The sequence below is a fragment of the Lottia gigantea genome (genome assembly GCF_000327385.1).
Source record: "Lottia gigantea unplaced genomic scaffold LOTGIsca_4, whole genome shotgun sequence".
Classification (NCBI taxonomy): Eukaryota; Metazoa; Mollusca; class Gastropoda; family Lottiidae; genus Lottia; species Lottia gigantea.
The window spans coordinates 3,214,624-3,227,493 of record NW_008709379.1 but is presented as its reverse complement, the minus strand read 5'-3'; the positions used below and the strand labels follow the sequence as shown (position 1 = coordinate 3,227,493).

Here is a 12,870-nt window from a genome sequence, read left to right as displayed (position 1 = left end):
TAGGGTGTTTTTACATTCTCTGGTGAAGATATTCCATAATATCAAAATTAACAACACGCAATCGGGCGTCAAATTTTGATTCTGTAAAGTCATATAGACAGGTAAAATTGAACACAATGTGATAGTGAAGCAAATATTTAAACGACTATGTCCTTTAATACCAGAGTTGCATCCAACCTTCACTAACAAGTGCTGTATCTCTACGATTTTTATTGAGAACTTTGATTTGATATGCACTAGACTATTTTACATTCATTATAATCTTCTTCAACGGAACCATTATGTTGTAACGTCACTTAAACTTCAATTTAAAAATCAGGAAAAGTTCAACTGAAATTGATAAATAACCTCATTACATTTTGTGTGATTCTTATTCATCTTTTTTCAGATTAATGTGCAACCATGGGTTTGATGAACAATACCATCGAAGACAATTATATTTCTGACGATAACAGAACAGTTCAACAAGGAGGTTGGTTCTCGAAACCCGATCCAAATCTCAATGCTTTTGCCTACTGGTACTGGAACATTCATGGCTATTTGAGTATATTTGTATGCATTTTCGGCATTGTAACTAACTTTATCAATATTCAAATACTTACTAGAAAACCTATGCGCACTTCAGTAAATGTAGTGTTAACAGCTGTGGCTATTTCTGATATCGCTCTAATGGCGTCATATATTCCGTACGCAATACATTTCTATATCGCTTGCGGACTAGATCCTACACCAGATCGGTATTCCTATGAATGGACCACGTTCATGGCAGTACATGCTAATGTGACTTTGACAACGCACGCTATATCCATTTGGCTGGCAGTATTTATGGCGATACAGAGGTATGTGTATTTGCAGACCAAGATCTTCATGACGGCTAGGAACACAGTGATTGCCTGTCTGGTCATTTGCTTTGCTTCAGGCCTGGTCATGTTGCCCAATTATCTAATAACTGGTGTTTATGAAGTTAAGACTTCCGCTACAAACGGAAGTACCGGTATGTACAGACTAAATGAGTTCGCCTTGGGATCTAAAAGACCTTCGTCTGTTGTACTTTTGGCATTTTGGTTATATGCTATCGTTGGGAAACTCTTACCATGTGTCTTGATAAGTGTTTTCATGGGTTTTCTATTAAAAAGGCTACATGAGAGCACTGAACGAAGAAGACGACTGTTTAGTACCAATGCCAGTAGCAGCAGTAGCAGTAAGAAAAAGAGAGCAGGCCATAAAAGTACCACTACCATGTTATTGGTTATTATCATTCTCTACATTGTTACAGAACTACCACAAAGCGTTCTGGTCATCCTGAGTGTCATCTTCGATGGATTTTTTGAAAATGTTTATTATCTTTTAGCAGATATATTAGATATGGCGGCTCTCATTAACAATGCCATTAATTTCGTGCTGTATTGTATTATGAGCCAACAATTCCGAGGACATTTAATGGAAATGTGGGTATTTAAGAAATGTAAGCACTCCAGGTGTTTCCTACCTACAAATGTGAAAAACGTACAATCCAATATAGACGACATGGCAACAACAATGGTGACGGAAAAGACGGTTATCAGAGCAGAAACTATCAAATTATTAAAGACATAACAGAGCAGAATGTGTTTTTGCACAAGACTGTAAATCCAACTCCAGTGATATCTAAATGGTGTTTTACGTTCTTACGTTTCTGCAACTCCATCTGGTAGGGTGATATTTAGGCAAGGTATCGGTCCGTATTATGTGTGTAGGTCCAAGAATCGTTGTGCTTGCATTTACGTAGGTTGTCGGTTAAGATCGAGATCGGTGCAAATGATCTGTAACTTTAATTCCAATTGTTTGTATTTTTTACATTATAAGAGGTCTTGATTATTTGTATTTAATGTTAATATTCCATTACACCATTTCATCCGATACCGATAAAATGTTTTAGAGTGGTAACACCCCGTTTGACACGATATTTATAATGGCACGATATTAGTTTGGCAACCTATACTTACACAGCAGGTTTGCTTCCATTCATACTTCGTGAAATATTTTTAGCACAAAGGGTTGCCATTTATAAAACATACTCCATCATGATCATCAGACTTTAAACAATAGTAAAAGATAAAAAAAACCTAAGCTCTAGTCCCTTGAGCAACTGGATAGTGGATAATACTTGTCAATCAAACGGGTCGATATTCGATAATGTTTCATCAAGGATTATAAATATTCCCAAGTAGGATTAATTGATCGATTTTTAATTATGTTTCAGGATTGCAGATGTAGGCTTAAAGTGAGATATAGTTTTATCTGCTTTAATTTTAGCAGGTCAGACTAGAAAGACATCCATACGTCAATATGTAAATGTGTATGTTTTCTGCAATTGCACCAGCAGAAAAAGTTAATCCTAAATTTCAATTACCTAATGTGAAATATATCAGGCATTATCAAAACGGAGGCTTTTTTCATTCAAAATACTTAATTTGTTATATTTGGTTCAACAAAATTACATTTTTTGAAAAAGCCTTCATTTTGAAATATTATTGTTATCATATTTTATCAAATTAAAGTCAAAAAAATTCTGTGTCCTCTGAGGGTAGAAAACGTGTGTTTATTAAACCAGAAAAAATCGAAATGTTAAGAATATACTGCACATGTGAAATTTTTTGTGTTTGCGCCCGGAGGGAAAACCTAATAATTCTCTCGTAAAAAGATTCTGAATTTATTTTGAGTGGTTATAAGGCCAGACTTGAACAGCAGTAAGAAACTTATAAGAGTTTTAAAGAGACATCCTGGGGGTTAAGATGTATTTAATATCCTGTAATAATCCGAACCAGAGTTAATTCTCATGCTGATCATAGCAAGACACCACACCGAGACATGATCATGAATATCTGGTCAACAATATGTTTCATTTGATAGCCGTTTAATGTTCTAGCATAGTTATAGGTAACAGATAAAAGGTCTCAACACATATGATGACACACGCCCATAAGAAAGCTGATTGCAAATAACAGCTAGTAGAGTCACCAAAAGATGGTTTTAAACGCTAACGGCATTTGAACCCCATGGTATCTAGAAAGAAATGTAAAACATTTACAAAATGGACAGTGATCACCTTTGCTTGATACAAACATACTCATTAAAATTGACAAGGACCATCCTTTACTTTGATACAAACATAGGGATTGACAGGGATCATCCTTTACTGGGAAACAAACATACTCAACATAATTGATGGGCATCATCCTTTACTTTGATACAAACATACTTAACAAAATTGACAGGTGTCATCCTTTACTTTGATACAAACATACTCATCAAGATTGACAGGGATCATCCTTTACTTTGATACAAACATACTTTACAAAATTGACAGGGATCACCATTTACCGGGAAACAAACATACTCAACAAAATTGACAGGGATCATCCTTCACTTTGATACAAACATACTCATTAAAATTGACAGGTGTCACCTTTTCTTTGATACAAACATACTCATAACAATTGACAGGGATCACCCTTCACTTTGATACAAACATAGTCATTAAAATTGACAGGGATCATCCTTTACTTTGATACAAACATACTCGTTAAAATTGACAGGGATCATCCTTTACTTTGATACAAACATACTCATAACAATTGACAGGGACCATCCTTCACTTTGATACAAACATACTCAACAAAATTGATGGGGATCATCTTTGACTTCGATACAAACATACTCAACAAAATTGATGGTGATCATCCTTTACTTTGATACAAACATACTTATTAAAATTGACAGTAATCATCCTTTACTCTGATACAAACATACTCATCAAAATTGACAGGGATCATCCTCACTTTGATACAAACATACTCATTAAAATTGACAGGGGTCACCTTTACTTTGATACAAACATACTCAACAAAATTGACAGGGATCATCCTATACTTTGATACAAACATACTCAACACAATTGACAGGGATCATCCTTTACTTTGATACAAACATACTCAACAATTGACAGTGATCATCCTTTACTTTGATAGAAACATACTCAACAAAATTGATGGGGACCATCCTTTACCTTGATACAAACATACTTAACAAAATTGACAGGGGTCATCCTTGACTTTGATACAAACATACTCATCAAAATTGACAGGGATCATCCTTTACTTTGATACAAACATACTCATTAAAATTGACAGGGATCGTCCTTTACTTTGATAAAAACATACTCATAACAATTGACAGGGACCATCCTTCACTTTGATACAAACATACTCAACAAAATTGACGGGGATCATCCTTTACTTCGATACAAACATACTCAACAAAATTGATGGGGATCATCCTTTACTTTGATACAAACATACTTAACAAAATTGACAGGGGTCACCTTTACTTTGATACAAACATACTCATCAAAATTGACAGTGATCATCCTTTACTCTGATACAAACATACTCATCAAAATTGACAGGGCTCATCCTCACATTGATACAAACATACTCATTAAAATTGACAGGAGTCACCTTTACTTTGAAACAAACATACTCATCAAAATTGACAGGGATCATCCTTTACTTTGATAGAAACATACTCATAACAATTGACAGGGACCATCCTTCACTTTGATACAAACATACTCAACAAAATTGATGGGGATCATCCTTTACTTCGATAAAAATATACTCAACAAAATTGATGGTGATCATCCTTTACTTTGATACAAACATACTTATTAAAATTTACAGTGATCATTCTTTACTCTGATACAAACATACTCATCAAAATTGTCAGGGATCATCCTCACTTTGATACAAACATACTCATTAAAATTGACAGGGGTCACCTTTACTTTGATACAAACATACTCAACAAAATTGACAGGGATCATCCTATACTTTGATACAAACATACTCAACACAATTGACAGGGATCATCCTTTACTTTGATACAAACATACTCAACAATTGACAGTGATCATCCTTTACTTTGATAGAAACATACTCAACAAAATTGATGGGGACCATCCTTTACCTTGATACAAACATACTTAACAAAATTGACAGGGGTCATCCTTGACTTTGATACAAACATACTCATCAAAATTGACAGGGATCATCCTTTACTTTGATACAAACATACTCATTAAAATTGACAGGGATCGTCCTTTACTTTGATAAAAACATACTCATAACAATTGACAGGGACCATCCTTCACTTTGATACAAACATACTCAACAAAATTGACGGGGATCATCCTTTACTTCGATACAAACATACTCAACAAAATTGATGGGGATCATCCTTTACTTTGATACAAACATACTTAACAAAATTGACAGGGGTCATCCTTGACTTTGATACAAACATACTCATCAAAATTGACAAGGACCATCCTTTACTTGGATACAAACATGCTCAACAAAATTGATGGGGATCATCCTTTACCTCGATACAAACATACTCAACAATATTGATGGGGATCATCCTTTACTTTGATACAAACATACACATTAAAATTGACAGTGATCATCCTTTACTCTGATACAAACACACTCATCAAAATTGACAGGGATCATCCTCACTTCGATACAAACATACTCAACAAAATTGATGGTGATCATCCTTTACTTTGATACAAACATACTCATCAAAATTGACAGTGATCATTCTTTACTCTGATACAAACATACTCATCATAATTGACAGGAATCATCCTCACTTTGATACAAACATACTCATTAAAATTGACAGGGGTCACCTTTACTTTGAAACAAACATACTCATCAAAATTGACAGGGATTATCCTTTACTTTGATAGAAACATACTCATAACAATTGACAGGGACCATCCTTCACTTTGATACAAACATACTCAACAAAATTGATGAGGATCATCCTTTACTTCGATACAAACATACTCAACAAAATTGATGGTGATCATCCTTTACTTTGATACAAACATACTCATCAAAATTGACAGTGATCATTCTTTACTCTGATACAAACATACTCATCATAATTGACAGGGATCATCCTCACTTTGATACAAACATACTCATTAAAATTGACAGGGGTCACCTTTACGTTGATACACACATACTCATTAAAATTGACAGGGGTCACCTTTACTTTGATACAAACATACTCAACAAAATTGATGGTGATCATCCTTTACTTTGATACAAACATACTCATCAAAATTGACAGTGATCATCCTTTACTCTGATACAAAAATTGACAGGGGTCACCTTTACTTTGAAACAAAGATACTCATCAAAATTGACAGGGATCATCCTTTACTTTGATACAAACATACTCAACAAAATTGACAGGGATCATTCTTTACTCTGATACAAACATACTCATCAAAATTGACAGGGATCATCCTCACTTTGATACAAACATACTCATTAAAATTGACAGGGGTCACCTTTACTCTGATACAAACATACTCATCAAAATTGACAGGGACCATCCTTCACTTTGATACAAACATACTCAACAAAATTGACGGGGATCATCCTTTACTTCGATACAAACATACTCAACAAAATTGATGGGGATCATCCTTTACTTTGATACAAACATACTTAACAAAATTGACAGGGGTCACCTTTACTTTGATACAAACATACTCATCAAAATTGACAGTGATCATCCTTTACTCTGATACAAACATACTCAACAAAATTGACAGTGATCATCCTTTACTCTGATACAAACATACTCATCAAAATTGACAGGGATCATCCTCACTTTGATACCAACATACTCATTAAAATTGACAGGGGTCACCTTTACTTTGATAGAAACATACTCAACAAAATTGACAGGGATCATCCTTCCTTTACTTTGATACAAACATACTCAACAAAATTGACAGGGATCATCCTTCCTTTACTTTGATACAAACATACTCATCAAATTTGACAGGGGTCACCTTTACCTTGATACAAATATACTTCTAAAATTTGACAAGGATCACCCTTAGATTGATAGAAACACACTCATCAAAATTCACACGATACAAACATACACATCAAAATTGACAGGGATCGAAGATTTACTGTCATGTTGCATTGGTCGCTAAATAAGGCCAAACAATTTCGAGTCTGTAGTTCAGTTACAAATCATCTGATCACATTCAATCAACCTTACCTTATGATGAAGCAACAAACCATCAGAGAAAACACTATCAAAATCTTTAGCATGCACACGAACAGAGGTTATTCGGTTTTTTCGAGCAAAGACTTAATATCTAAAATCGTCTCTTATCATCATGAAAATGAATAGTCACCATCATTGGCATATAATGAAAAATACAAAAGCAAAAACGATATTTCAATATAATTAGTCGTTTGATGTAGTACGAGATGAAACATGCCAAATTCACCGCTTTCATGCTAGTATAACATAATACATGATTGTGATAAAAAGAATTTCACATATTGAAAAACTTCAAAATGCATTAGAAGGCTTATCAAACAACAAGTAATTTATATCAATTGCAATAACTCAAGTGCATCAAGTTATTAAATTCACACTTATTATTAAATTCTTAAAAGTTGAAGAATTTTAGTCTAGAATAATGACTGAGAACAAGTTTTTACCGTAAAGAGAGAGGCGAGCCCGGCCTTTCTCTTTCGAAGGCCTTCCTAACTCGGAAAGTCGAGTCCTGGGCCATTATCCGATTTATACACCGTTTACTAATTAAAAAATAGGTAAATATGTTATCTTGTTTTAATAAGAGGCTAACAACGTACGTACTATTAACAGTAGAAAATAGTCTTCCTTCAACTATAACATATAACGAGATAGTCGTTCTTATACCCGTCCCCCAAAGGTAAGACTTGAACCTCAGAGGAAAGAACCTGGGGGTAAGAATTGAGCCTCAGAGGAAAGTTTCCGAGTAAGACAGGAGCCTCAGAATAATAAACCTGGGTAAGACTTGAACCTCAGAATAAAGAATCTGGGAACGATTTAAGCTCTAGAGGAAATAACCTGGGGTAAGAATTGAACCTCAGAGGAAATGAGCTGGGTAAGAATAGAGCCTCAGAAGAAAAAACCTGGGTAAGACATGAGCCTCAGAATAATAAACCTGGGTAAGACTTGTACCTCAGAGGAAAGAACTTGGGTAATACTTGTACCTCAGAGGAAAGAACTTGGGTAAGACTTGTACCTCAGAATAATCAACCTGGGTAAGACTTGAACCTCAGAATAATCATCCTGGGTAAGACTTGTACCTCAGAAAAAAGAACCTGGGGTAAGAATTGAACCTCAGAGGAAAGAACCCGGGTAAGACTTGAGGCTCAGAGGAAAGAACGTGGGTAAGACTTGAACCTCAGCATAATCAACCTGGGTAAGACTTGTACCTCAGAATAATCAACCTGTTAATCAATCTTGTTTCACTTCAACTATAACATATAACGAGATAGTCATTCTTATAAAGGTAAGACTTGAACCCCAGAGGAAAGAACCTGGGGGTAAGAATTGAGCCTCAGAGGAAAGAGCCCGAAATGAACCTATGAAAGACTTGAGCATCAGAAGAAAGAATCTGCTTAGAGTTTACAGAATTATACTAAACCTGCAAAATCAAAAAAGATTTGCCGTCATAGGTTTATAAGTAAATGTGAGCAATAACTCACATCGGCTCATCAAAATATCACCATAAACACTGTAATTTCTATGGTCTGTTATGGATCACTTAGTTTTGACATTCGGAATGGAAACATATTACTTGGAAATAGAAGGGAAAGCTGAAGAAACGTGTTGGTCGTATGACCTTGGTTTTATAAATAACTATAATTGAAAAACTGTTTTTGTTTCTCCGACACTCCGACAAGATATTTTTCATGTTGAAAAATAATAGATTCGGAGGCTGTCGGAGAAACCAAGGCACCGGAGGGCATAGATGAGCTTTTGTCATTTGGCTGGAGGGCATTGTCACTGACGAACACGACGATCCACGATGCCCCAGAGTTGTTCTATGGGGAAACATGAAGGCTACGGCAATACGTTGATATTATCGACTCCATGGCAGTTCAGCCTATAACACCATGTGACTGTTGATAGAGAAAGTAAGACTGTGGAGCGGGAATGTCATCGATGTAGCGCTGGGCTTTCAAGTTGCCATTAACGATAACCGGTGAAGTCCCCACAGATCCACCACGACACCACTTTTCGAACGCAACATGCCGCTGTCCGTTCACCCCTTCGGCGATAAACGTTCTGCCTTCCATCATCTCTGAACAAACAGAACAGAGTTGCATCACTGAAGACAACCTCAACGAGCCTGACCGTCGTCACTTTTAAAGTGATAAAGATTATATCAATGAAGTAGCCCTGTTTTAGATGACAGTATTGTTAGAAGATACATGCTTGGTGGTTTTGCTTTAAGGCCATGTCACACAATTACCATTTAACCAGCGAATCCAAATTTCTCTACAACCATGGCATAAGTTGAACTATCGATATAGATTTATATATATATATATATATATATTTGGCATATACATAGGGTATTTGTAAAGAATTATACATATACACTAACGTTATAAGCTTGCTTGCCAGTGTGACAAGGTCTTTACGTAGGTTTCCCCCTGGTCCCAAATGTCAATTTCATATCAGTATTCATTATTGAGAATCCACAGAAGTGAGAAATAACGTATTATATGCCTTGTATTTTTTGTATCATTTCATCAGCATGCTAAACTTGTAGGAATTAGCTTGTCAGGAACTAATTTGTAAGGATGCGTTTGTCAAGTCATTTGTCAGAAATTGCACTTGTCAGGCTACGATTAAATGACACATTTAGATTGTCTAATTTTGTATTAACGAATTCTTCATTTCACGACAAACACATTATGTAGAATTACTATCAATTAATAAAAAAACGTAGTGACGATCTGAACCGCAAAAATAAATCCAAAATAACAGTTCGGTAATACATCGACAGATACATGAGAAAGACATATCAATCATAGAAGAGAAAGAATTTCAAATGAAAAGTGGTATAAGGTATCTAGAAGAGTAAGCCTACTCTGTTTGGTGCCAGACTGTTGCTCAATACTACACACCAGATAGAAAGGAAATATATTGGCTAAACTCCGGTATTTTTCTACAACATAACTCCATTCGCTCTGAATGTGTCGCACCGTGACTTATGACATATACAAGTAATGATATTGTATTTCTGGGATTTATACCTAAGCCCCAACTGTAGCCAAAGGTTTTGATGTTGTAGGAAATAACACTCTAGGTCTAAAGCTTTTAGTAATAATATCCTAAGGCTAATGTTTTACAAGGTCTAGACGTTCATATAAATGTAGCTTGTCAGACAAGGTAACAGATAACTACGACAATTCATCAATTATGTGTATGGTGCCTCACTAATGGCTACCATCAGATGAAAACAAGCATTAAATTTCTAGTATTATATATGTTTAAACTTATCTGATTTGGTGAAGGGCAATAACTCTCAAACTGTTTATTGAAATATCAATATCAATTTTGGAGTTACCCAATGCTTCATCAATCCACAATAGAAGCATATCTAAATCCGACAAACATTCTAGAAGACACCCTTGTTTTTTTCAGTTTTTATTTAGTGTAGGGTGGTAACGTTAATGCCATTCATTGAAACACTGTCAATTTCGAAATCCATCCAGACTACCAAATTTGACCCAAGCCATAGGAAAGCTCGAGCGTCTATAATAAACTAGTGTCCAAAAGAAACGATACCAACTTATTTTCAAAATTGTTTTTTACTAAGTGAATTGTCTAATATGAAAACATGCCAATTCGTATTGCACATCCCAAACACAGCATAGTCGATAAAATACAGGGAACACATGAACACCGGGAAAAAACGTAAATTTCGTGAAAGTGACATTTCCCTCTCTAGCATGTTCTGCACGTGCATAAAAACTGTATAAAACGGCTGATCAGACACGTTGATATCACAGCAACAAAAAGAACACAAGATATGCCACGTTTGACAGCCATCGAGAGAGAGAGAGCCGTTGGAATGGTCCAACAAGGAGCGACACACGTCGACGTCGCCAGAAGGTTGGGCTGCGCACGCATCACTATCACCAGGTTGATGCAGCGGTTACGTCAGACGGGCGGCACGTCAGACAGGCCCAGGAGTGGAAGACCACGAGTAACCACGCCCCGTGAAGATCGTTACATCCGGGTATTACGACTGAGGAACCGCACCGTAACGGCGACGTCCACGGCGGCTACAGCACTGGGACACAGGATCAGTCGACAGACCGTCTACAGGAGACTACGGCAGTATGGTATCCGGCCACGCCATCCCTACCGCGGACCGCTCCTGACGCCTCGACACCGGAACAACAGACTGATCTGGGCCAGGCGAGTTCGACGTTGGCAACGGCGGGACTGGGCACGTGTTATGTTCTCTGATGAGAGCAGATTCCTCATCTTCAAAAACGATGGACGGCAGCTTGTATACCGACGATTTGGTAAACGTTTGGCGCCTAACTGTATCCAACAGGTCCGGCCGTTTGGAAGTGGAGGGTTAATGGTTTGGGGTGGCATATGTGGTGACGTCAAAACGAGGCTTGTCGAAATTCGTGGAAACCTGAATGCACAGCGTTATATTGACGACATCCTACGGCCTGTTGTGGTGCCCTTTATTCAGCAACAGCCTCGTGGACTCCTTTTCCAACATGACAATGCAAGGCCACACACAGCAAGATTGACAGAACTTTCTTGCCAACGCCAACGTACAGGTTTAGCCATGGCCCGCATGTTCACAGGACATGAATCCCATCGAGCACTTATGGGACCACCTCGATCGGCAAATCCGACGTCGCCGTGTGCCTCCAGTCAACGTCCAGGAATTGGAACGATGTCTCCTCGAGGAATGGCAACGCATCACTCCCAACGTCATCAGACGTTTGACGGCATCAGTCCGTAGGCGTGTTCTGGCATGTATTGATGCTCACGGTGGACATACCCGCTATTGACTTGACTTTGTGACGTGTGGTGTGACATTTCCCGTTGTTTCTGTGATCAGTGCTCTAACGAAATGTTCTTTTTTCGACCCCACCCATCTTTAAAGGCTTGTCATATTGGTTGTACGGATTTTATTGAAATGAAATTTTTGTACAGATGTTGTGAAAGGATTTCTCAAAAGCATAACACCAATCCTAAACTTCTGCATTGTTTAGTTTTTCTTTTATGTCGTTGCAAACAGGTGGTATCGTTTCTTTTGGACACTAGTTTATTAAATCTAAAGGGTATATCGTACAGAAGAACGATTTTGATATTCATCAAATCATCGTCAGTTTCGAACCACCCCTCACGTCAATACGAAGTATCGTTAAACTTAACGTTAAACCAGATGAAATCTGTGGCTAATATCGTTATAATAAGAAATGTTGTCAGGACAGAGACGACGACATTAAATGTCGACATTGGCATGTATGACGGATAGTGGTAAGAAGATACCAAGATATAAACTGACTAACGAAAACAGAAAAGTATAAACTGTATATCCGATCATGGATAGTTAACCAAACAACGAAAACGGATGTTATACATCAGATTGTCATCAAACAAGAACAATCTAAACATTATGCATTGGCATACACTGACAACTGAATAACATTGGGTTCTAAAGTTAATTGCACGGTTTTATCACATGAGCATGACTGCCTCAAGACAAGCGCGACTTCATAATGCCCTGCGGCTTGGTGGGACAATAACTTTGACTCAATGTATGAAGATCAGGGAAGAAGAAACAAACACTGACAGTGACTACCTCCAAGATGGAAACAAGAGCTGGGATCCATTAGCTACAAAGCTAAAGCCTAATGAGGCTATAATACTATACATACATGCTAACCAAAATGTACGGCATGCTAT

At 36.9% G+C, this 12,870-nt stretch overlaps 1 protein-coding gene across 1 annotated transcript; it reads left to right on the top strand.

Moving 5' to 3' along the window:
- Window positions 1-402: 402 nt before the first annotated feature.
- Window positions 403-1,596, top strand: LOTGIDRAFT_153743 (hypothetical protein; the record flags this gene model as incomplete). Its single annotated transcript, XM_009059758.1, has 1 exon — window positions 403-1,596. The coding sequence occupies one exon, from the start codon at window positions 403-405 to the stop codon at window positions 1,594-1,596; it is 1,194 nt and encodes a 397-aa protein (XP_009058006.1).
- Between the last annotated feature and the right edge of the window lie 11,274 nt (window positions 1,597-12,870).